Below are 27,687 nucleotides of genomic sequence, written 5' to 3'. Positions count from 1 at the left end.
GAGTAATGGAAATGAAAACAAAAATAAACAAATGGGATCTAATTAAACTCAAAAACTTTTGCACAGCAAAGGAAACCATAAAAAAATGAAAAACCCTACAGAATGGGAGAAAATATTTGCAAAGAATGAGACTGACAAGGGATTAATCTCCAAAATATACAAAGAGCTCATGCAGCTCAATATCAAAAAAGCAAAGAGCCCAATCAAAAAATGAGCAGATCTAAGCAGATGTTTCTCCAAAGAACATATACAGATGGCTAAAAAGCACATGAAAAGTTGCTCAACATCACTAATTATTAGAGAAATGCAAATCAAAACTACAATGTGGTATTACCTCTCACCAGTCAGAATGGTCACCATAAAAAAATCTACAAACAAAACATGCTGGAGAGGGTGTGGGAAAAAGAGTACCCTCCTACACTGTTGGTGGGAATGTAAATTGATACAGCCACTATGGAGAACAGTATGGAGGTTCCTTAAAAAACTACAAGTAGAACTACCATATGACCCAGCAATCGCACTACCGGGCATATACCCTGAGAAAACCAAAATTCAAAAAGAGTCATGTACCAAAATGTTCATTTCAGCTCTATTTACAATAGCTAGGAGATGGAAGCAACCTAAGTGTCCATCATCAGATGAATGGATAAAGAAGATGTTGCACATATATACAATGGAATATTACTCAGCCATAAAAAGAAACAAAATTGAGCTATTTATAGTGAGGTGGATGGACCTAGAGTCTACTATACAGAGTGAAGTAAGTCAGAAAGAGAAAAACAAATACCGTATGCTAACACATATATATGGAATCTAAGGGAAAAAAAAAAAAAGGTCATGAGGAACCTAGGGGTAAGACAGGAATAAAGACACAGACCTACTACAGAATGGACTTGAGGATATGAGAAGGGGGAGGGGTAAGCTGTGACAACGTGAGAGAGTGGCATGGACATATATACACTACCAAACATAAAATAGATAGCTAGTGGGAAGCAGCCGCATGGCAGAGGGAGATCAACTTGGTGCTTTGTGACCACCTAGAGGGGTGGGATAGGGAGGGTGGGAGGGAGGGAGACGGAAGAGGGAAGAGATATGGGAACATATGTATATGTATAACTGATTCACTTTGTTATAATGCAGAAACTAACATACCATCGTAAAGCAATTATACTCCAATAAAGATGTTAAAAAAACACACAAAATACTAAAAATAGAGTTACCATATAAGTCAGCAATCCCACTCCTGGGCATATATCCAGAGAAAACCATAGTTCACAAAGATACATGTGCCCCAATATTCATTGCAGTGTTTACAATAGCCAAGACATGCAAGCCACCTAAAAGTCCATATATAGAGGAAAAGATAAAGAAGATGTGGTACACATGTACAATGGAATATCACTCAGCCATTAAAAAAAATGAAATAGTGCCATTTGCCTCAACATGGATATACCTGGAGATTATCATACTAAGTGTAGTAAGTCTCACAGAGAAAGACAAGTATCATATGATACAACTTATATGTGGAATCTTAAAAAAATGATACAAATGAACTTATTTACAAAACAGAAACATACAGATTAGAGAATGAACTTATGGTTATCAGTGGGGAAGGTAGAGGGGGAGGCATAGATTGGGAGTTTGGGATTGACTTATACACACTGCTATATTTAAAGTTGATAACCAACAGGACCTACTGTATAGCATAGGGAATGCTGCTTAATATTCTGTAATAACCTAAATGGGAAATGAATTTTAAAAAGAATAGATACATGCATATGTATAACTGAATCAGTTTGCTGTACATCTGAAACTAACAACATTGTTAATCAACTATACTCTAATATAAAATAAAAATTTAAAAAATATAAACAGAATGAACATGAAAAAAATATGTTGAGTGAATGAATAAATGATAACTACAAATCCCCTTAATATGATATAGCTAAGTATTGATAGTGAGAAAAGAGGAGTGTGAGTTCTTCCATCATTCTGCTTATTCAGGGTAACATCTGCTCCTATTTACAGATTTATTGTTACTATTACTATGTTAGACCAAATCTTTTATTCGTTCAACAGTGTTTATTGAGTGCCTGCTGTCTGCCAGACACTATTCTAGGAGTTGAGAATCCATCAGTGAAAAAAAAAAATGTATTAAGAATGTCCAAATCAGATAAAAACACATTATATAAGTAGTGGTGTGTATATATGAATGTGTTTGTGTGTGTAAATGTACATGAAGTGCTTAAGAAAAGTCTCCTCTGTAAAGAAAATTATAAAAAATAATATATGTATATGTTGGATAGGCATTTTCATTCTTTGAAATATCTCAAAATGCATTTGTTTATATATACTGATATTTTTCATTTTATGTCAAGTTATATTAAATGGCCAGTTTAAACAATTACTAATATTATAGTCTCAAACTGAGCTAAACTCCTATTTTATAAAACAGATTGGTCAGTTCTAATGAAATAGTTTACTTATTTATCTATACACATATAAACTATGATTGCTTCTCTGAGGTCTGGGAAATGAATGCTGATCTTCAATAGGAATTTTTATCTACTGAAGTGTAGCGTGTGATAACATACCCAAATGACTTGATTTATACTAGAAATGAGAAATGTCAATGTGTGTTTAGGAGGCCTAGACCTATATTAAATGAGCATGTGTAAATGTGTGCATGTGTGTGTGTTTGCACATGCCTGTCCCTGTCCCTATTTCTATCTCCAAATGCCACCCATCTCCTAGAAGCCATCTTTAGCTGTGATTTCTCCGTGTGGGTCCACATGATAGTCATTAGTATAACTCCTCATCAGCCTATTTTTCTATTGTTCTTCGTGCTGGTTGTAACAAGCCTCTGCCCATCCCGATCTTCTTCTGGAGCATCTTGTGAGACGTAATTTGCTCTACAAATTGTAGTTTAATTCAGACAGACAATAAAAACCCTGGGGGAGAGTTTCTCATTCCTTTCATTCTGGGGTGGCCATTTTTATTACTGCAAACACATGTTCTCGAAATACACATTACAGCAAATTTGGTATGGCTTGCGAGTTTTTCACATTTCTCTGATTTCTTATACAGGCACTGTCATGGAATACTTTTAATACCATGGATAAAACAGAAGGAATAAGCCTCTAAATGTTTTGAAACGTTTGGATGCTTGTTTTATTCTTGGCAAATCATCTGAATGATAGTCTCAATTTTATCTTTGGATCATAATAAATCATCAGAAAGCTGTGTATTTAGACCAAATTTTCTTGACATCCCTCTGACTCCATCCGCTATAGAATATATTTCTTTGAGTAGCATTTTGGATTTTTGTCCTGGGCTTTGAGTAAGGGGTAACTATGAGAAATGGAACCTGCTTCTTCACTTGCTGTAGGAGTTCTGGGAACAGTTATTATCCACAGCTTAGGCAGAGAGGAAAAATATTGTCTGCATCTCAGATAACCATGATATTGTAGTACCTGATTTTCTTTCCAAGTAGTGTGGAATACTAGAATGCTGTGAAAAGGGTAACAAGTAAAGCTATCTGACCCCCAATTATTCCTTAATGTATTTGATTACACAACCAACTTTTTCTAACTGTGTGGACAAAGGAGATTCTGGATTCTACATTACCCCGATCCCGTTCACCCAACAAGGCTCCATGTTAACTGAGTATATTTTCTTTGTTTGTTTGAAACAGTTACAGTGTTAATGATAATATTCAATATATAGAATCCATGTTAGATAGCCTGATGTACCTCATTTACACCAGGTGTGTTCCTGATCCCTGGATCAGATGGGTTCAATGAGGAAACCTACTGAGCAGAATTTTAGGAGATGCTGAGGAACATAGTCTATATAAATTCTTTTGATATGTTGTCTACATAGTATTTTAATCCAATATTTTTAGTTGTGGTCAAATTATCTTTGAGATACTAAAAAGAGAGGGCAAAGAACACCAACAAGTTGGGCTACTATAAGAATTGTCTGTATGCTAAAGTAAAAACTAGTTTTTATCACTTGAAACTAGACTTAATAAATCAGCTGTGGATGAATAGAAATGAGTTTATAAAAATCAGATTTAACATATTCGAAGAAAAGGAGGAGTTGAGACATTTTGAAGGTAAGCATTTAAGGCCTATGTGAAACCTTAAAATTATACAAGTCATACATCTTTGTAAGAGAAAATTTGGAAGATACAGATTAACACAAATATCTCCTTACACAGAGCTATTAGCTTCCAGATATATCCATTGATATTTAAAGTATGTGTGTATTTTGATTCTGAGGTTTGAAGAAGAGTGGTGGGGTTCAAGGGAGCCTATAGTCCCCTCACTTGCTCTTAATCATGAATCTGCATGTAGCTAATGAGTTTTAGCATCTCTGCCTATAAGTGTCTGGGGAGGAGCTGGAAGTGTAGTAGTGTCCTTATGTAGGAAGGAACAAACACTGAGTTTGGTGGAAGAATCAAGGGCAAAGCAATTTTCTACATGCAAATGAATTATAGCTTGCTCTATATCAGCACTGACTACCCTTCTATGCCCCACCTTTCACTTCCCACCCCTTCAGCTACTTTTGCAAAACATCACTGAGTTCATTTGGGGGCCAGATTTTAGTTTTGATATATTGTGGGTGATCCTGAATTTTGTTTGTATTTTTCCTCATTACTGTAGATCTATGCATATGTCTTTGAAAACATCAAGTCTGTGCGACTGGAAGCACTGCTCTTATCCTTGCTGAGCATCGTGGTGCTTGTTCTGGTTAAAGAGCTGAATGAACAATTTAAAAGGAAAATTAAAATTGTTCTTCCTATTGACTTAGTCTTGGTAAGTATGAATCAACATTTAGCATTCTGCCCTGCAATGTTTGCAGTTGCTGTGGGTAACCTGCAGAGGCTCACATTATTGTCTAAAGTAAGCCACAGCTAATCCTGTCTCTCATTAAAGCAGGGCTAATTTGTGTGGCTATACATTAATGTAAAGACAGGAAATATGTTGAGTCAATAATTTTAAAAAGGAGGCACACGCGTTTTCAATTTTCACAGATGCCTGTAATTTTTTTAGGTAAATAAGAAAACATGTAGCTTAAGATTTTAAATAAGGAGACATTTCTAAGGATGAGACCCAAAATATCTCTGGCATGATTTTCCTAAAGCAACAAGAAGTGATACCACATCCTATTGATATGTTATTTGTATGATATGATGCATAGAAATATTATCAACTGACAAATGTCCGTTAATGATTGATAAATTTATTGACACTTTTTATTGACCCAATTTTGCTTTATTAAAGGATACTCATGATTTTCACTAGCCAGGGCTGATTCTCTAAGATTTTTTTGTTGTTGTTGTACTTGGCAAAGCAACAAATCGTACTTTGCTCCTAAGACTTATGGCATTAAAAACTACATTTTGAAATTTTAAGTGCCTCTAATGGGAACTCTTAACTAAACAAAGCATTACATTGAAATGTTAAGCCAACCACAGTCTACTAACTTACTTATTATTAATTGGTTTTAGCTTTTTAATGGTCTTTGGGTTATATACATGTATTTGACAAGTGGTGCCTAAATAATTTCACCTATTGAAATATCCCTTCATACTGTTGAAATGGTATAGTATAAGGCTAGCACATTGGCAACTGTCTCTGAGGGATATGACTTTTTTTCTGCATAACTAAGATGGATGGCTTCTCTCCATAATTAGGCCTTGTATAATTTGTAGAGATACATATAACATATGTAATCTATATAATGTGTGTGTGCTTGTATATGTGTGTGTATTTCAAATAAGCCAGACAAGTGGAGAGTACTATGGTTATTAGTAGTTTTCATGGAGACAACTGTGAAACATATTTTATTCCAAAGTCCTATAGGTATTAAGGAATGCTTATTATATCCTGGGAAGCTTGATTATATGTTTCATGAAACCAGAAATTGAAAATAACCTTGGGGAAGAAGAGTCTTAACTCTTTTTATTCAATACTGAATAAAACACTGAATAAGACAGTTGTTCATTCAATACAAAAATTGTAAGAATTATCCTTACAAAAAATAAAAGGTACTCCTTATACAGTGTTGCCCCTAATATGTGTAAGACCTAAGGCAAAAATAATAATGCAGGCCCAAATACTTGAGTTATAGATCAAAATGTTAAATAAAATAGGTTCTATTTTCCTATCTTGACTAAAATACCTTAGTGATTACCTTGAATGTCAGGTTAAAATAGAGAATTCTCTTAATCCTTTGGGTTCTGCTAGAATGTGGCAGCAAGGGGAAAGCCAGTCCCTTGGCCTGCCTCTTCTCTTCCTACTTCAGCTCTATCCCATATACAGTGGGATTCATAAGTATAAATGTGGATACCCTTGCCCCACAACTGTCCCTTGGCCTTTCCTTGGGCTACACTGGAAGGATAGACCTGGGGAAGGTATTCTGGAAGTAGACTTGGAGCCATTTAGGCAGGAAATTATAGATTCCTGACGATTCAGGGTGTGGTCTAGAAAGAGGAGTCCAGGTTTGAGTTGGGTACCTCCCTTTGCCCCTACAAAACTCCCATTTTATGGGGAGAGCTACAGTAGGAGGATGACCAGATTAGAACCCTCTAAAGCACTGTCTGAAAGACCAAGTTAGTGACTTAGATTACTTAATTTTTGTGTATTAAACACCATGTATTCTTCCATTTTCAATAAGGATCCAGCATCTTGTGGCTATGGTGTATTTTCTTTTACAGCTCACAATATTTTCTGACTTGATATAAATATTTCATGAAAATTATTAGCAATTAAAATTTATTAATTGGCTTAGAAATTTTTGAATACATTAATACTTCTGATTCCAACCTAATAGCTGAACTTTTAACTACTACTATATTCTGTAGAAAATACAATTATAGCACAATATTTATAAAGTTTAAAGTATAACCTGTAGAGTTTTGCTGTCTTTAAAAAATATCCTCAAGCCTCTTTTGCTTTTTAAGTCTATTCGATGTTTTAAAAACTTCTATAAATTCAGTTAAGTATCATCACAGAGAACAGAAATACACAGGAAAAATCCCTACAAAATAATATTATTAGGCATTGTTAGATATTCCTTATTTTGCTAGTGTGATTTTGTTGTATCTTTTTTCTGACCATGTATATGGTAAATTCGTACTTTAAATGGGTAATTAGTGTGTCTCTTTTAAACAAAAAAGTGTAGTATATAAATAGTTATACCAAACTGATATGATAACCATGTGAAATTTACAGCACCTATTAAATTATCAGAAGAATGAAAAAAGAATGTGAAAATGGATGGAAAACATTAAGTGGCATGGCTGGTAAAAACAAATGCTGAACAGAATCCTGAATATACATTTTAAAAGTGATCATGGATATTTGCAAACACTTGGTTTCACTTATTATATATCATTATATCATATAACAGAGGGTCAGGCACCTGAGACTCCAGGGAGGTAATTTCAAAAGTATCAAGTTTGACACATTATTAACTAGGATATTTTACTTCAAGAAATAGCAAAACTCAAAATTCAAAATTATTCAAGGAGACTGTAAATCATAATTGATTACTAACCTACATTAGGAATATTGATGCAACATCTTAAACTCTTAGGTGGTTGCTGCAATGGAGGGAAAACGTTCTGTGTTATAAAGCATCCCTTCATATTATAAGAGACAAGTATTTAGGTTGGATTGTGGTATCTGTACATACACAAGCATGCACGCATGCACACACACACTCCTATAGTCTGTGTTCTGCTCCTCTTCAGAATCAGACACAATTGGGAAGGATATAAGAAAAGTTGTATTATTATAATGCCATTTAATTTTTGAGACTGTAAATTAAGTGCTGTCAAATCTCAGAGGGATTTTTTGATTTTTAAAATTCTTCTTAGTGTTTAAAAATCTGTGCCACTGCTATATTACTCGAGAAAATCATGGGGCACATGAACAATGTTTACTTTTAAAAATAGTTTTAAGATGTTTGAGAAGCCAGGAATAATTTTCTTTTTCTTTTTTCAAATGGAACCACACAGATTATTGCTGCATCATTTACTTGTTATTGTACCAATATGGAAAACACATATGGATTAGAAGTAGTTGGTCATATTCCAAAAGGGTAATGTAATCTTTTTTTTTCTTTCTTTCTTTTTCTTTCTTTCCTTCTTTCTTTCTTTCCTTCTTTCTTTCTTTCTTTCTTTCTTTCTTTCTTTCTTTCTTTCTTTCTTTCTTTCTTTCTTTCTTTCTTTCCTTCTTTCTTTCTTCTTTTTCTTTCTTTCTTTCTTTCGTTTTTTGATGGAGGAAGCAACTGGAGGTAGGTGGGTATGAATTTCATTTCTTTCAAAGGCTCTCTATGGGACAAAATTCCAATTAATTTCTATTTTACAATGATAGAAACAAACAGTTCACAATAAAGAAAAAAATAACTTCTTAGACTGGTTATCAATTACTTAGGAAGTTGATAACTATTTTATACAGCATCACTTCAGGTAAAAGATTTGGAAATTATATGAATATTATTTGAAAAAGAAAGCAAGACTTTGAATTTCCAAATTAGAGTCATGCTCTAGGATATAGTCTTAGATATTCCACTCACATATTCCTATGACTATTTTTATTTCACTTAAAACATAGTAAAATTCCACTCACATATTCCTATGACTATTTTTATTTCACTTAAAACATAGTAAAAATACACAAGCATCATCTGAAATAGCAAACCTATAGGAATGAGTGGTGTACAATCATGAAAGAGAGGGTGGAAGTGGAGACGAGGGCATGTTTCCCACCTGTCTTAAAGCCTTCCTCAGGACACTAAGAGGAAGATTAACAAGAAGAAGAAGTGTTCACCCTAAAAAGACAAAATGTTGTTCCAAATACAGCCTGAAAGAAAATAAAGTCATCTTAGGGGAGAAAGGGGATGTCTCTTTTAATGGGCTGTACTATACACAAATATTTATAAATTTGGGACAAAGTTAGAGTTGCTGAGTCCTCTATATTTTTATTTTCCAGTCCCAAAGTTTGGCTTCTAACTGCATTAAAATGGAGGGACAGTAGAAAAATTCTCATAGATTAAAAAGATAATTTAAAAAAATCCTGTCTTTAGCCTTTATGCTAAAGATATAGGTTAATAGTGATTATTGGAATCAATTTGTGTTTTCTAAAGGGTTCTCTACTTTTCACCTTCAAATTTAGTTTATTGTTTTTTTTCTCTAGCTTAGTTTATCATTATTAATAATTAGGCAAGCTCAATTTTTTATGAAACAAAAGTTCTTATAGTTTGAAATGGTAGCACTTTTATGTATCATATATCTTAGGGCTTGTAATGGTACAAATCAATTTGACTTGGGGATAAACTTGAGGGAGTGGGTAAAAAAAAAATATGCCTCTCCTCCATCCAGTCTAATTCTTCTTTATTTTGAGTAACCTTTCCAGACCCATCTTCTTAAAGAATCATAGGAAAAACATGGCATTAATAAGAAATGGAGCTGAGGTTGAATTCATTTTGTGATTTAGATACATTTCTCAAAATGTTTTCTCCTCTATACATTGCATTAGTGGTACTTGGTCTGGAGATTGTGGGGAGAATTAAATAAAACTGCTAACATGAAAGTGCTGAGCATTCAATTTACATGCTCAGTATTAAATCAGCATGAATTAATTTACCTTTTTCTTCTACTTTTGCCCCAGAGGGTTTTTTTTAAAGAGGGGAAGTAAGTGTCACAAAGCATCATCAGGGATAAATAAACAATAACACTGGGCTCAAGTGGTTTTCCAAAAGACAATGACTGTGTATTAGTTGGAAGAAATATTTTAAACAGTTATTTAAAACTGAGAAACAGCTAACTGTGGTCCTGTATTTTGCAACAGAGTGTAACTGGACACTTTATAGATATTTTTCTTAACATGTGATACATAGAGTCAAAAAACAAAATTCAACTGAGTACATTTAGAGGTCTTATTGACTTTGTTCAACAATTCCTTAATTGAGCAGCAACCCATCTAGCAAATCGAAAGGAGCCCTGAAGAGCTGTACAAAATGAAAGGCTTTTATAGTCAGAAGGGGAAGAGCAGAAAAAGGAAGTTTCTAACAAAGAGTGGATTGTTTCAGGCAAGGTCACTTTCCTATGTGGGACAGAAGGGCAAATTACCTCGCTAGTGCTGACCAGGTAATTCTAAATTGACTGGCTAAGGTTACATTCCTGGGAAAGGCTGAAACTGCAGTTAAATTAGGTAGTTTGCTTAAATTCTTAGTTTGCTTAAATGGGGCTTAGCACAAGTGACTCCATTGTGGGCCTGTTGTCTCTTTTTTAACAATAGTTAAGTGTACTGTGAAAGAATCATGTTAAAAAACATAATTAAGATTATAAACTCAATGGAAAATTTAAGGATTAGCTCAAGAATCGTAGCTCACAGTAAACTAATGTTTGCATACAGCACTGCAGTATTCAAGGCAGGAAATACAGTTTCTAATGCCAGACAAATAAAAGTTTAGGAAGATTCAATGAAAGAATGCTCCAGATTTGTTTTTGTTCTGATACAGGAAATTTTTGTTGAGTCAAATTTTCTGTGCTATAACCTGAATTCTCTGGGAGTGAATGACAGTTAGACGCATGGAGCTGTCCTTGTGGTGTTCTTTGTGATTTTGCTTTTCTGCTAAATAATGTTGAAAACAAAAGGCTTCTAAGGGTAAGATTGCTTGGTTTTCTCAGTGATATTTCATATATTCTATGTAAACTTCAGAGTCATTACCATAGTTGAATTCACTGCAAGTTGTTACAGAAATAACATGAAAGTTGATGAGTTCAATATGGTCTTTCTTTCAACAGAATTCCTCCACCTAGAGCTCCCCCAATGAACATCCTCTCTGCAGTAATCACTGAAGCTTTTGGAGTGGCACTTGTAGGCTATGTGGCCTCACTGGCTCTTGCTCAAGGATCTGCCAAAAAATTCAAATATTCAGTTGATGACAACCAGGTGGAGTACACCCCAACCCCTCTCCACACCTCTCCATAGCTATTGTATCACTGTACGGTGTACTCCCAGATCCTGAAAATGTTGAACTTATGAAAAATACAACTTTCCTAAGTGTATAACACAAATGGGTAGAAGAAAACAAAAGAAAATATCTAAGTCATTCATAGAAAGGTGAAAATCTGACTTTCGTGGATTGGTTATGGTACACTCTGTTTTTTAGAGAGGGGCATCTTGATGATTTGGTTTTAGGAGAGAATCTAAATATATTTATCATTGCATGCTGACTTAAAAATTTTGGATTTCAAAATACAAAGAACACTAATATTACTCTTCTTAGTAAAAAACTAAAGGTTGCAAGGGTCTATTCTTAGAATACCAAAGGATGAAGATTTTATTGAGCATGTTTCTGAATCTACCTCTGCTAGTGTCTTGTCTCAAGCCCTGTGGCCCTACATTTCTGCACAGGCCTGCAGAGATAACTATGGAATAGTGGTTAGAATGCCAAAGTACCTATATCTAAATCTCACTCTGAAATTCTTTCTGTGCCCGTTTTGTCATCTGTAAAAAAGCAGATTTATTCATTCAACAGATGTGTATTGAACCCTACTATTTACCAGGTACTGGCCTAGGAACAAGGGATACAATGGTACATAATGCAGACCATGTCTTTCCTCATCTCAAAACCTCCCAGTGGCTTCCCATAGTACTCAGATTAAAAGCCTATTACCAAGGCTTACAAGGCCATACTTGACCTTGTCACCATCCCCTTTTCTCTATGATCTCATATTTCTTTTATAGTTCTAGCCACACTTACTGCCTTGTTTTTCCTTGAGTTCACTAGTCATGTTTCTAGCTCAGGACATTTGTACTTGCTGTCCCCGTTTCCAGGAATTTTGTACCCTCAGGTAGCTGCATGCCTCCTTTATTCAAATGTTCCCTTCTCAGGGAGTCCTTCCTTGGTAAGCTAAAATCCTAAATTCCAAAATTTTCCACTCCCTTCTCTGCTTTACTTTCCATATTCATCTTGTTTATTGTCAGCATTTCCTCATTAGAACTCCAGTCTGTGAGGGCAGGGATTTTTGTCTGTATTATTTACTGGCAACAGCAGAAGCAGGAAAACATTAGGAGGCTTTTGCAATAATCCAAATGACACTTGATGACTTGGACCAGGATGTAGCAGTGAAGGAGATGAGAAAGGGACAAATTCTGCATTGGATGTGGACACCATCTGGGAAAAGGGGTAGTCAAGACTATCTCTAAAGCTTTTGGCCCAAGCAACTGGAGCTTGAGACAGGGAAGGATGTGGGAGAACCAGGGTGGGAATATATAGAGCATAGACTGATTAGGTAAGTTTGAGATACCTGTTAACCATCCAAATGAAAATGCTGAGTGGCTATGTCAGTCTGAAATTCAGAAGAGTGGTCTAGGCTAGAGATATAAATTTGGGGGCTGTCAACGTGTATTTGGGTAGCTAAGATTAGAGAGGGAAGTGGTCCAATACCTGTGATTGGTTAGATGAGAAGGAACCACAAAGGAGACTGAGAAGTGGTGGCCAGGGAGGTAGGAGAAAACCAGGAGGGTGAGAGGTCCTAGAAGGAGCCTTTAAGGAGGAGGAAGTGAGCGACTGTGTCAAATGCTAATTTTAGGCCAGGTAGGGTAGGAATTAACCATTGGATTTAGCACTGTGGAAGTCATTGGTGGAGTGGTGGGAACAAAACCTTGATTCTAATGTCCTGAAAGAGGAGAAATTGGCAACCGATACAATAAATACCGTGTACTTCCCTATAAGGTTGTTATTGTTATAAGGATTAAACAATGAAGTGCTTAGAACAGTTTCTGGCTCATTGTAAGCACTCAGTAAATATTAGCTCTTCTTAAAATAATGGTTAAATTACGACCAGTGGAGAGAATAAATAGAATACAGAATAAGTTTCATTCCATGACAAGTTTTACCTGTGGTCTCTAAAAGTTGATTGTGATTAGGAAATGATATATTCTCCTATTATCATTCCTGTAGGAACTTTTGGCCCATGGTCTCAGCAATGTGATTCCTTCATTTTTCTTCTGCATACCAAGTGCTGCTGCCATGGGAAGGACCGCTGTCCTATATAGCACGGGAGCAAAGACACAGGTAACTTTATTTTCAGCAGGGACAAAAGAACTGATGGGCCTTTACTCTCCTTGGAGAGTGGGAAGAATGAGCTTCTCTCTAAAATCCTGAGAATATTTTTACGTCTTCAATTTCTTAAAACTAGTATCAAGGAATTCTATCTCTTCTCTTTCTTAGGAAAGATCCTTAAGAAGCTGAATGATTCAACGAGCAGACAAAAAAATCCTGTATTAATGGCAGCTTTATTGTTGTCAATCTTTGAACAAATGCTCCCTCTAGTGGTGTCTCTGATGGTACTTTTTGCTAATCTAACCAGTCAATTTGAAATTTTAAAATTTTTGTTCACTTCCTTTAAATAAAATGAAAACAACTGTATGAAAAATCAGTCCTTGACAATGACATTCCTGTCTATAGAGATGTACATGTATGTAAATGAATAATACGATGTCTGTGCACATTTCGGTTTAAAGAAACAATTATGTATTTTTAGGAACTCAAATCAATTTGACATTTGAGAACCTTTTATATACTAGTTATTATGCTTGGTACTGATAAGATGTCGATGGTAGTAATAAAGATGTTTCTGTGATGATGATGATGGTGGTGGTGTTGGTGGAAGCATATATCAAGTTATATGCATGTCATACATTTTATATAAATGAACTCATTTAATCTTTTAGGTACCTCTATGAAGGAGATGTAATTATTATGCTAGGATTCCACATGAGAAAGTTGAGGAAAAGAGGGTTAAACTAACTTGTCCAAGTCACAGAGCTTGTAAGTGGTAGAGCTGGGATTTGAACCCAGATAGATCTACTCCAAATCTTGCATTCTTAACTACTGTTCTATACAAGAAAATTCATGTATATGTTAATTTAATAAATTAACATTAACAGCTAACCATTATAAAACAATTCACACTTATTTTAAATTGGAGTTGAATGAGAATTTATAAAACATTTTATGTGATAATTTAAACATTTATTAGCAGTTTACCTTATATTAAGTCCTTTTCAGGGGTTGTAGAAGAGTAAATTTGAAAAGGATATGGTTCTTGACATTGGGGGCAAGTGGCCAGAGAAAGACGGGTAAATGAACATTAAAATATTGCGTAAAATTAACCAATAAAATTTGATGAACGTACCATGGAGCAGAGGGGAAGAAGCAACAAATTCTGAATCTATGATAATTTGACATATTATTGCCACAACTCATCATCAAAGATGTGTAATTCTCATTCAACATTGTTTTACATGACAATTTGATTTTTACAAAGTTCGTGATTTAAAGCATAAGTTCATCATGTGTATTGGCATAAACATTTTTGCAAACTCTCACATACTTATAACCTAAATTTGAATGCTTAATACATAGTGTACTCAAGTATCATTCCTTACTCTGGAGACTCTTCTATCTATAAAATTCTAGGATTCTATAGTGGTTTCCACCTAGTTTCTTACAAGGATGAGTGTGTTAGATTTCCTCTCATCATTTCTGCATGGTATTCTATTCATCAGACTTCAGTAGAAACAAAAGGTACCTAACAAAACACTAGTTCAGGGAAACAAAGCTTGGCAGCACAGTATTTTCATGCTGATCTGCTTGTTGAGATTGTCGCTAATCTGCTCAACAATTCCCATTAAATTGCACAGAGAAGGAATCTGATTTACTGTGCATACCCAAATCGAGGATGCTTTCCCATGGTAGTCATTTTGGCATTAAAACTATTAAGTTTACGTGGAGATAACTGACATGATTTGAAGAAGGCACTGGGTGAGCCAAGTCTTAAAAGTTTTGTTCTAAATAGGCTGTGAAACCAGTTTTCTATGTGACAATACTTCACAAAGCAATCCCTTAAATAGCTCTGTCTCTCCCAGGTACTAGACTTATACCCAGTAAGTTAATCTAGAAGAATTAAAACGCTTCCACTTTTAGGCTAATAATAGCCAATCAAAATAGCAGTGGGAACCACCTTGCATTTGTCAATTATTTCACCAACTAACTCTTTCTTGTTCAGAAACACTATTAGTATTTCTGTAGAAAGATATCTTTTAAAATACAAATATGATCTTGTTACTTCCTCCTAGAGCCCATAAAAGGTTTTACGTAGGTCTTAGAATTCAGACCTTTATGTTACCAAAACTGAGTGCTTTTGAAGCTAGCAGAAGTTGGTTCACGTAGTTTAAGGAAAGAGGCCATCTCCATAACATAAAAGTGCAAGGGTGGCTTCCCTGGTGGCACAGTGGTTGAGAGTCCCCCTGCCGATGCAGGGGACACGGGTTCGTGACCCGGTCTGGGAAGATCCCACATGCCACGGAGCGGCTGGGCCCGTGAGCCATGGCCGTTGAGCCTGCGCGTCCGGAGCCTATGTTCCACAACGGGAGAGGCCACAGCAGTGAGAGGCCCGCGTACCACACACAAAAAAAAAAAAAAAAAAAAGAATTAATGAAAAATGAAAGTGTCTGATAATTATAAAACTAGTCAATTTTGCTGATACTTTTACCAAGTCCAAGCTTGCTCTGCTCACCGCACGACAGGCCAATAAATTGGGAGACGAGGTGTTGAGGCAAGGAATAGCGACTTTATTCAGAAAGATTGGCGTCTGAGAAGATGGCAGACTAATGGAAATATTCAATTTCTCAGATCTTCCTCTTGGTCTGGAATTTGACCAGTATTTGGGAGACATTTCATGACCAAATTTTGTCCCACAGCACTGGGAGGCTCATCCCAGATCAGGCAAAAATTCTTGTTGATATGCCACTCCAGGTGCTAATTTCTGGATTAGGCCCTGTTGATAATTAAAGATTCTCTGAATCCTCTGTCTTTCTAGTCTATTGTGATCCAAGAAATGTTTTCCCTTATTGCTTCTTCCCATACTTAGAATCATACTATTACAATTATTATATAAGAGTCATAAATGTGATCTATTTCCTCAGGATGTTTAGCCATCATCAATTTTGTTGGAGGCTTGATTACACACTGTAAGAGACAGCAATCTTATAAAATAGACAGGATATAAGTAATGCAGGTAGTAACATTGACAAAGTCCTAGTGCAGCAGGAAGACACAAAGCATAAACAATTTGGAAACAAAGAATAAGCAAAAGCAATGCTTAATATAACTGGTTGTAATCCAGTTACAATAAACCATCAAGTCCACAAGAGAGCCAGCTGGAGAAGCCAAATTCAGGCAGGATCAGGTAGAGAGAAAAAGATAAATGTTTCATCTTTGTTTACAAGGGTATACTTCATCAACTTGTTGTAGGTCATAACATAAGAGAAAAGGTTTTTCTGGAAAACAAAGGTTAAGGCTAGTATATTTCCCAAAGTCATATAGTTATAAATCATATTCATCAGTTCATTCAGTCCCATGTAATTAATTCCTGTTGATCTGGATGAAGTAATCAGTTCATCCAGATTTGTCATTTGTTACGCAGTCTAGTGGTATTATCTAAAGGCTATCAGAAACATATTTGTTAAAAAAAGTTCCTTTTTATGAGCCTTCTTGAAGATGTAGCAGTTTTGCAAATCATCGCCTAAGCTTCCTATGAATGACAAAAGTCTTAAAATGGCAAGGATAAAGATGTGATTAGAATTCTTCTTGGCAAAGAAGCTTATCCAAGTTGTTGTGACATACAGCATTTTAAGATAACAACTAAAAGTATAGTATTATACCAGAACATATGCAAATTTCAGAAACTTTGTGTAAATTTTAGAAAATCTATTTTAATAACATTTATTCATACCATATAATCTGAGGAGGCTTATTGCTCATTTGACAATGCTTTCCATGTAATTTAGCATACCAACCAATTCTAGTCAGTTTAATATATATAAATATATATATATATATATATATATATAAAATATTTATTTTCCTCTGAGGTGCCTTAGGGTCACAGTTCCCTAGCCCCCCAAAAAGGAAGAAAATCCCAATGAACGCTTTGCTGCAGGCAAAACCAATGCAGTAGGGAAGTATACCCTGGTGTTGTCACATACAAGTCCTGTTATCAAATCAGTCTCTCGGGGTCACTGTTCCTCAGCCACAAAAAAGGAAGATTCCGAACCAATACCCCATCAGTCCGAAAGGGAAGAACCCCCAACCAATGCCCCATTGAAGATAAAGCTGAATGAATGACCAAGGCTAGTTCAAAAGGGAAAATCCCAATCAACGCTCCACCACAGGTGAAACCTATGCAATAAGGAAGACTCTCTGGGGCCCTCTGAAGCATCCCAAAGCTAGCTGAAGTCAAAAGAACTTTAATTAGACTTTGATAGGAAATTCAACCAAAATATCAAAAAGTTTTTTCTTAAAAAGCATTTGGTCAGATAGAATATTTAAGAACAAAAACAGCTCAATTAAGGGCAAGATAGTTCGCACAATATGTTATCAAAAGCAGCATTCTAAGTAAACTTGTTCTCTTAGCAGAGAGGAGCCAAGTCTTGTCCTGCACCAGTCTACTTTTAATAACAAAATCCATTTACCCAATTAAGTTTAATATAATCTCAGTCTGACCATGCATAAAACTCCTTTTTACTCAAAACATATGTCCCACTTTCCTATTATATAGTGAAAGATTTTATTTTTAGTAGCTTTAATTACATATTTAAATTAGAGTCCCCAACTCTTAAAAACCTTAATTTTTAGTGAAAACCAAGTGGCAAGTAATAGTTACCAAAATCTGGAGACACTATTTTAGATAATTTTCAGAACATAATTATTCCTATAGCATTTACCTGAAAGCTCTTATCTCATTTACATTTAAAGTTTCATCCTATCAAGTTATTTTCCTTGCAACAGATGTAATAAGGTCTTATTTCATTCCTAGGTACAATAAAGTATTATGCCTAATATTAATGACTCTAAAAACATGTCTATATTAATTAGATCAACAAGCTTAAGCCACCTTCAATACCAGATATCAGTTTAATGTTGAATATTTTCTAGATCACATGAGCCCAAAATTCCTTCTGGCCAGTTTTATATTCCTGAGTATTTATATAAGTGCTTAATTTTTTTTTAAAGAGCAAAACTAAACAGACAAATCACACAAAGAAACATACACACACTCACAAAAGAGAAAAAATCAAAAAAGGAAGAGAGCAACCAAACCAATAAACAAACTCAGAAATGAAAAAAAACACTAAAAACTAAATTAAGATAAACGTAAAACCAAAAATAAGTCAAACACAGAAATTAAACCCCAAGTCCACAGTTGTCCCCAACGTCCACAGTCTCAATTTTGGGAACACTTGTTGTCTATTCAGGAATGCCACAGATGCAGGGTTTACCAAGCCAATTGTGGGGATGTAATCTGCTACTCCTGAGGCTGCACAGAGAGATTTCCCTTTCTCTTCTTTTGTCGCACAGCTCCTGCAGTTCAGCTTTGGTTTTGGCCCTGCCTCTGCATGTAGGCTGCCCTCAGGTGTCTCTTCCCCACCCAGACAAGACAAGGTTAAAACAGAGGCTGATTAGGGCTCTCTTGCTCACTCAGGCCGAGGAGAGGGAGGGGTACGCTAGTCACAATTGTGATGTGGGGAATGCCTGCGGTGGCAGAGGCCGGTGTAAAGTAGCAACAGCCTGAGGTGTGCTATGTGTTCTCCCAGGGAAGTTGGCCCTGGATCATGGTGCCCTGGCAGTGGTGTGCTGACAGGCTCCCAGGAAGGTGTGGGTAGTGACCTGCACTTGCACACAGGACTCTTGGTGGCAGCGGCGGCAACAGTAGCAGTCCGTGCCTGCCTTTGGGTCTGAGATGATAGCCACGGCTTGCGCCCATCTCTCGAGCTCACTTAGGTGGTGCTCTGACGTCTGTGGGCACACAGAGCAGGAAGACTCTCTCCTTGCGCACCCCAAAACAATGGTCTCTTGCCTCTCCAGCAGGTCCAGACTTTTTCCCAGACTCGCTCCTGGCTAGCTGTGGTGTACTAGCCCCTTTCAGGCTGTCTTCACGCAGCCAACACCAATCCTCTCCCTGGGGTCTGGCCTGCAAAGCCCAAGCCTCAGCCCCAGCCCCCTCCCACTGGTTGGCACCGATCCTCTGTGTGGGAATCTCTCCACTTTGTCCTCCACACCCTGTTGTGCTCTCCTCTGACACCCTGAAGCTCCCCCTCCCCGGCCAGTGAAGGGGCTTCCTAGTGTGTGGAAACTTTTCCTGCTTCACAGCTTCCTCCCAGAGGTGCAGGTCCCATCCTGGTTCCTTTGTCTCTCTTTTTTTTTTTTCTTTTGCCATACCCAGGTAAGTGAGGATATTCTCTCCTTTTTGGAAGTTTGAGGACTTCTGGCAGCGTTCAGTAGGTGTTCTATAGGAGTTGTTCCACATGTAGATGTATTTTTGATGTATTTGTGGGGAGGAAGGTGATCTCCACATCTTAATCCTCCACCATCTTTGAAAGTCCTCCTCATGCCATTGTCTTTTGATATGAAGTGCACCTTAGCAGTTGGCGTCTTTTTCTTTCCACATAAACATGGATATACTGAGTCACACGGGTATCTGAATGAATCCTTTAATCTGCCTTCTGACAACTAGCTCTCTCCAGTCTAGTGGAGTTACAGGCATAATATTTTGTTATTTAAAAATTATTGTCATGTAAAATCACCAGTTACTCCTAAATAATCAGTCTAGTGACAGTTTTGTGTACTATAACTTCTTTTATGGACAATCTTTAGTTCTCTAATGACTTATTTCCCACAGAAGGACTTTTCCCTCTTTATATGCTGGGGAGTGATGTAGATGAGCTCCACTAAATATGGAAGGAGCTTGTATCAAGCTTCTTTCATTTAGTTTAATGGTTTTGAGTTTCATCCATGCTGTTGCATGTATCAATAGTCTGTTCTTTTTTATTGTTGAGTAGTATTCTATTGTATGGATGTCCCAAAACTTATCTATTCACCAATTGGTGGACAATTCAGTTATTTACAGTTTTTGGTATTTATGAATAAAACTGCTATAAATATTTACATGTAAGTATTTTCATAGGTGTATGTTTTCCTTTCTCTTAGGTATTTCTGGGTCATACATAACTCCATAAGAAGCTGCCAAACTGGTTTTGAAGTGGCTGTACCATATTGAATTACCACTAGTAGTGTCTGAGAACTCTAGTTGCTCTGAGTCCTTGCCAGCCCTTGCTATTGATTATTTGTTTATATATTTATTTTTAGCCACTCTAATAGGCTTTATTTCCTTTGATTTTTCCATAAAGATATTTTAGGTATCGTTTTGGTCCTGTGAAAGCCCTCTTTCCTCTTGTTAGGCTGATAGTTTGGCTAAATGCTTCTATTAAGACATGAGCATTTGCTTATGTGAAATTTGTTCTCCATTAAGTGGAGCATAGCTAGGAGTGAGCTGTTTTGAATTACCTTTTGTCAGCAAGTTGAGTTGGTTAGAACACAATACTAATGACTTTTCAGGATTAATAAAATTAAGTCTGTTTCACTGCAGAGACTGCTTCCTTAATCCCATATAACTGTTTCATATTAACAAAGGACTCCAACGAAGAGAGTAAAGGCTTCTGTGGAAATTTGTCATCAGCACAGAAAAACCCTAAGCTGCATATTCAGTTATTACCCAAACAACTAGGAAACAACTAGGAGAAGGGGGGCCAGGCTGAACAACTATAGGCTAAAGGACTTTTAGCTGAAATGTCATTTTCACTATTAAACAGACAAACAAACAAAAAAGCCATGCTGTGATGTGTGATAAAAGTTGATGGTGTCCTATTTCTTTGTTTAGAATTGCTTTTTTTGTCATTGCTGACTTAATTTGATTGTACCAGTTTGTCAGCTGTCACATTTGGGTTCCTTCAGCTACAAAATATAGATGACAGTCTATTTAATTTAACAATCATGTGCCAACATTTTGTTTCTTCTTATCAAGAAGAACAAAGAATTATCTTTTTCCCTCTATAACTTTGGAATAATAAGAAAGTTCAAGCTTTCTTTTTTGTCTGTCTTGTATTTTACAGGTGGCTTGTCTAATATCTTGCATTTTCATCCTGATAGTCATCTATGCAATAGGACCCTTGCTTTACTGGCTGCCCATGGTAAGTAGTGCTTTTTATTATTTACTTTTTAACTTTACTTTTAATGAGAATCATTGTATTTTAAAAATTTCTTTGAAGAACAACCTCAATGATCCTAAATCTGAAACCTTATGTGACATAAGTAATGGCTGAATGGAGGAAAGGTAGAAAGAGTCCACATTTGATGGGGAAGGTATGGGAGGGTACTATGGCTGTTTTCTAATTCTTAGGCTTTTGTATAAAAATGACATCGTGGAATTAGATTTATTCTGTATTCATTTGGAAGGTGGAACTAGGCAATCTCTGTTATAAGATGTACATGACATTCTTTTATTCTTTTTTTTTTTTGGCTGTGCCATGTGGCATGCTGGACCTTAGTTTACTGACCAGAGATTGAACCTGCACCCCCTGCAGTGGAAGCACAGAGTCTTAACCACTGGACCACCAGGGAAGTCTGTTATAAGAAGTAGATTTTGGAAGAATTTTATAAAATTTGTACTCTTAGAAAATACATACTGGGCAAGAGAGTAGGCAACAAAATGCATCTTGCCACCCTTGATGCATGGTTATACAAAGTGACTCAGAGTATTAGTACACGTATTTACCTTGCTTTTCAGAAGCCTGGGGCACTAAAGTGATGTGAGTAAGATCCTGGTCTTCAGAGATCCAGAGACGGTGTCAGTCCTTTCTTGTTCTAATTCTTCTTTCATGTAATAAGAATAAATCACTTTCACGAGAGGATCTCCCAATAACCAAGTTCACTTTTCAAGAGTTATAAATATATTCAGGTGAAATCAGAAAACTGATACTCAAGACAATTATAAAGAAATACATTATATAAATATTTAATTTTTGCAACAAACAGATTTCAAACAAATGGCAGTGAATAATTATTATAAAGTTAAGAGGACATTCAGCCTTATAACATTCACCCTTATAATTCACTACTTTTCTTTTCCTTTCTTCTTTTTTTTTAGAATGCCATAACATGTACCCTGTGATTTTCTAGAATTGCTATTATATTCCTAAAGTACAATAATAGGTTAGTTCTAAACAAAATGAATATTACTTCAGTCTTCTAAATGGTTATTTCTTTCCTTTAGTAAGTACTTCAAAGACAAAGACATAAAAATACAATGATTCTTTTAAATTTAGATTAAAATCTTTATCTTGCATCTTCATCAACTTATTTCTTATTTGTAGTGTGTTCTTGCAAGTATTATTGTCGTGGGACTGAAGGGAATGCTAATACAGTTTCGGGATTTAAAAAAATATTGGAATGTGGATAAAATTGATTGGGTAAGTAGAAATTTGATCTAAAATTACTATCTTTGGCTTAAACACATGTTACAAAATAAGCTTTAATAGTTCCATTTGCAAAAAATAGTTTTAGCCATTTGAGACTTACATTTTACAAGCTATCTTTTTTCAAACTCAATAAAAGTATTAAAATGTAAAATATCTTTATAAGAAACAGAAATGGAATTCTGTCAAATTTTGATTGATGTGTTTAAGAACTTTTAAAGAAATGCTAGCTAACTTGAGTGGTTTGGGGATTCCCAGTTTCCATTATGAATTGATTCTGGAAGTGAAGTTCATCAAAGAATAGCCAGTAGAAATATGACTATTTATAACATACATGAAAAGCCAGCATTAATTGCTAAGAAATGTATGCTGCATTAATATAGGGTAAACATATTAATAGTGACCATATTCATTCTAAATACAAAGAGTCTCATGAATTGTTTTTTAAATGTGTTACATTGAGAGGAGCATTATGTTAATAGGATATTGCTAGGAACAGATTAAATTATATTGAACAATGATAAAATATGAATTTTACTAACATAAATGTTTAATATACTTGTTCTAGAGAAATGTATCTATGCAAGAACATCCAAAATTCTCTCCCTCTCCTATATGGGTGAATTATTTCATGAGTAGCCTCTGTTTAGCTTTATTATGGCTTTCACCATATTGAAATGCAATTATTTATGTATTCTCCCTCCTTCAGGGCCTTTGATCTGAGACACTTTGGGGGATTACTTATGCTGGCAAGTACTTTAATAATACTCCTCTTAAAAAGAGTCATGTACCACAATGTTCATTGCAGCACTATTTACAATAGCCAGGACATGGAAGCAACCTAAATGTCCATTAACAGATGAATGGATAAAGAAGATGTGACACATATATACAATGGAATATTACTCATCCATAAAAAGAAATGAAATTGAGTTATTTGTAGTGAGGTGGATGGACCTAGAGTCTGTCATACAGAGTGAAGTAAGTCGGAAAGAGAAAAACAAATACTGTATGATAACACATATATATGGAATCTAAAAAAAAAAAAAAAAGAAGAAAAGGTTTTGATGAACCTAGGGACAGGACAGGAATAAAGATGCAGACATAGAGAATGGACTTGAGGACACGGGGAGGGGGAAGCATAAGCTGGAATGAAGTGAGAGAGTAACATTGACATATATACACTACCAAATGTAAAATAGATAGTTAGTGGGAAGCAGCTGCATAGCACAGGGAGATCAGCTAGGTGCTTTGTGACCACCTAGAGGGGTGGGATAGGGAGGGTGGGAGGGAGGCGCAAGAGGGAGGGGATATGGGGAGATATATGTATACATATAGCTGATTCACTTTGTTATACAGCAGAAACTAACACAACATTGTAAAGCAATTATACTCCAATAAAGATGTTAAAAAAAGATAATATTCCTCTTAAGTCTCAATATTACTGAGCTTCTACCAAGGTACAATAGTGGGTGCCATGTGGAATTCAGAGATGAATAAAGAAATACTTACCTTCTTTAGACACTAATATTTGTGCAGGATGCAGGCACAGAAATAGTAACTATTATATGACGCAAGATACAATATGACCTGGAAGCAAAAGAAAAAACTTAGTACTGGAGAAAAATAGAGGCTGGAACATTTAATTTGTACTAGGTTAATACAGAAGACTTAGAGCAGAGCTGAAATATGAACTGAGACTTGAAGGAACAGTATTTTGTAGGCAGTCCAAGAGACCAAAATTAACTAGGCTGTTGGAGGATAATGACTTTTTTAAGGTGATATATGTGAGGTGGCACATGGAAACAGAAAAATGAGAAGATATAAACTTATTTAACAAGCTCCTGAAAACCCCATGATAAAGATATTTCTAAGGAACTCATTAATCACGTAAGGGGGAGCACATTACCATAATGGAAGGGGAGAGGTGTCAGGGAAGGCTTTTTCCAAGAAATGATGGATAGAACATATAGCATGAAGGTGAGAGTAGTAACAGATGGGGTTGGAAAAGTTAAGAAAGGGTTGGACTGAGAGAGCTGCTTACATCCTGCAAAGATTAGACTTCATCATGAAGGCAGTGCGGCATCACTGAAAGGAGAAATAGGAATAAGATTTATGTATTAGAAAGGTCATATGAGTAATTTGAGGAAGATGGATCGATCTGATGAAGTATACAACAATTGGAAGCACTTCTTTAATAATTCAGGCAAATAAATCAGGAAGACCTGGACCACAACTAACACTTGAGATTCAAGAGGAAGGAATAGAGTTGAAAAATACTAAAATGGTTTCATTAGTTATCCCTCATCACCAATTCATCACATGAAGTGCATCAGTCTGAAGTGGCTCCTAAGTTTTCAGTTAGGAACATCACTGGAGGAAAATGATGTCATTCATTGAATTATAGAACATGGAAGCTTATTTAAATGCATTTGGTGGTTACCTTTAGTCTTTAAAAAAATACAGTTTCACATTCCTGAGTTATTTCTTTCAGTTCCTCTAGTTGTATTTTGTATGTTATCACAAAGCAGTTTTCCAAGAAGGGCTCATGTGTTTTATATTTCCAGAACTACTTCATGGTGAAACCATGTTTTCTTTTTATACTAGAAGGAAGTTTTTGGCTGAGTCTAAAATGCTTTCCCCCAGGCTTTTTAAGCTTGAATTATCTTCAGACATTGAGGGATAAGGCAGAGAAATCACAGGTCAACATAATATTTTACTATTTAATGTGAGCTTATTTTTCTAAATGGATGCTCAGTGAGTTTCTTTCTTGCTCATAAAGTTTGGTAATATTGTCAGAATATTTCTTGTGGTTGAACAGTTAGTATCAAATTTCTAAGAGAGTGACATATCCTTGTGATCTTGGAATCAAGAATTACATACAAAATTTTTCTTCTAATATGTCTTTGAATATTTTTTCAAATATATATGTCCTGTTCTCTTAATGAGTTATGTATTTTTAATTTACTTTGTTTCTTAAAATCTGTACATTTTCCCGTGGTTATTTTGGGGTGTGCATGTGTGTGTGTGTGTGTGTGTGTGCATATGGTTTCTCTGGACTATTCACTGTATCTCTGATTATGTATTTCTTATTGTGATTATCCTATTTAGTAAATTTTAAATATGGCTTTTATCTCTGTAATATTTTTGTTTCCATCCAACTTCTTTCCCAGTTTTTCTTCTTTGACTCTTCATATCTATTTTTGAGGGAGTTTTCTTGAGATTTTATTGCCTAAACTTATCCTCTGTCTCTATTTTGTTACTTTATTTCTTTTTCCCATTTTTATAAATAGCTTCCTTGATTATTCCTTTATGATTATGATGCATCTTTAGTGGACATAGCTATTTGCTGAAAAATAATGTGGGGAGGGCAGAAGGTAGGAAGTGAAGTGGAGCATCTCATGACTCTGATTTAACTATGTCATCTGAAGATTTGTCCCTAGTTGAAATAAAGCCTCACAAATCACAGGCTCTCTGATGATCTTTTACTAGCTGTCTCCTCTACCTTCTTCACCTTGTTTCATCTCTGTCAGTCTCCTTTGGTTAGGAAGCTAGGTTGTAAGTGATACAAATGGCATTTTATCTTACTGCTCTTCTTTATATAGTATCAAATAGATACCATACGGGTACCTTTCCTTCTTCTCTGGTGGTCCACTATTGCCCCTAGAACTTAAAGCTCTTATCAGAAGATTATTGTATAGAATTTTTAAAATTGTGACATTCATGGAGATATCTATAATTGATTAAACTTTGAGGATAAATTTGTTGGCTTCCAATGTCCTTGATATCTTATAAATTTTGCAACTCTACATTGTATTTTATAGTTAGGAGTTGTGACTATGTTCTTGTTTCATCAAAGCTGGATTTTCCTCCATATATATACATTTTTATATTGCTTTGGGTGGAGTTTAATAGAGGGGAGTAAAGTAAAAATGATTTTAATACACTATCTAAATCTGATGTCCAAATCTATACTTAGAAAGCTTATTCTGGCAGCAGTATGGCAAATGGATTACAATGCTGATAACAAAAGCAGATAGTTAAGTAGGAGGTTGTTAGAACAGTTTAAGGGAACAATAGCAAAGTATGAACTAGGACATTATCAGTGAATTGAGAAGAGGGTATAATTTGAGATATTTTTTATTAATAATTGATAGGACTTGGAAATGATTGGACAAGTAGATGAAAAAGGAGAAATAGTAAAATATTATTCCAAGGTTTCTGATTGTAGTGTCTTGAAGAATATTAGTGTTATAACTGAAAGAGGACAGTAGAAGAAGGCTTGGGGGATGAAGTTAATGAGTTTGCATTTGGACACACTGAGTTTGAAGGTATTTTGTAGACTGTTTGAAACTGCTTTAATGGCTCATAATTTGTAATCTCCTACATAGAGGTAATAGGTGAAAACCTGGAGTAAGTAGGGAGTATGGTTTGGGAAGAAAATAATGTTGAGAAAGGTGACACGGATATAGCAGGTACATGATAATTAAATGCGATGTTGGGTTTAGCTTGACAATGGCCTCCTGTGGTTGAAGTGGACAGGTATCTCTAGTTGTTAAGGAATTCAACAGTGAGAGGCCATGGGTTATTGGAATATGATCTGGGCAAAGCATTTGTAGTGATAATATTGCACAGACTTTTGTGGATATATGCTAGATCACCCAGTAGACAGAATATGTCCAGATAACTCAATAGTTAGAATATACCTAAATATGAAGCAAAGTTACCAAAAATGTATGTATGTGTAAAGCAATTTGAAGGTTGAAAGTTTAAGAAAACATGTAAGTAGTCATCACAGATGAATGGAGAAAGAAAATGTGGCACATATATACAATGGACTATTACTCAGCCATAAAAAGAAACGAAATTGAGTTTTTTATAATGAGGTGGATGGACCTAGAGTTTGTCATACAGAGTGAAGTAAGTCAGAAAGAGAAAAACAAATACCGCATGCTAATGCATATATATGGAATCAAAAAAAAAAAAAAAGGTTCTGAAGAACCAGGAGCAGGATAGGAATAAAGACGCAGATGTAGAGAATGGGCTTTAGGACACAGGGTGGGGGGAAGGGTAAGCTGGGACGAAGTGAGAGAATGCCATGGACATATATACACTACCAAATGTAGAATAGGTAGCTAGTGGGAAGCAGCCGCATAGCACAGGGAGATCAGCTTGGTGCTTTGTGACCACCTAGAGGGGTGGGATAGGGAGGGTGGGAGGGAGAGGCAAGAGGGAGGAGATATGGGGATATATGTATATGTATAGCTGATTCACTTTATTATAA

General features: G+C 35.7%; 1 protein-coding gene across 1 annotated transcript in view; it reads left to right on the top strand.

Moving 5' to 3' along the window:
• The window catches only part of SLC26A7 (solute carrier family 26 member 7), a gene marked incomplete at both ends in the record, with an annotated part of 179,798 nt that overhangs the window by 104,845 nt on the left and 47,266 nt on the right, over positions 1 to 27,687 (top strand). The window contains 6 exons of the mRNA XM_079901703.1: positions 4,668 to 4,820; positions 8,030 to 8,112; positions 10,823 to 10,970; positions 12,988 to 13,101; positions 21,042 to 21,119; positions 22,302 to 22,397. Of these exons, the coding sequence (XP_079757829.1) occupies positions 4,668 to 4,820; positions 8,030 to 8,112; positions 10,823 to 10,970; positions 12,988 to 13,101; positions 21,042 to 21,119; positions 22,302 to 22,397 (672 nt within the window). The remainder of the gene's footprint in view (positions 1 to 4,667; positions 4,821 to 8,029; positions 8,113 to 10,822; positions 10,971 to 12,987; positions 13,102 to 21,041; positions 21,120 to 22,301; positions 22,398 to 27,687) is intronic.

This window comes from Stenella coeruleoalba (assembly GCF_951394435.1).
Source record: "Stenella coeruleoalba genome assembly, chromosome: 17".
Lineage (NCBI taxonomy): Eukaryota > Metazoa > Chordata > Mammalia > Artiodactyla > Delphinidae > Stenella > Stenella coeruleoalba.
Note: the sequence above shows the minus strand (reverse complement) of the source record. Positions and strands in the feature narration are given on the sequence as shown.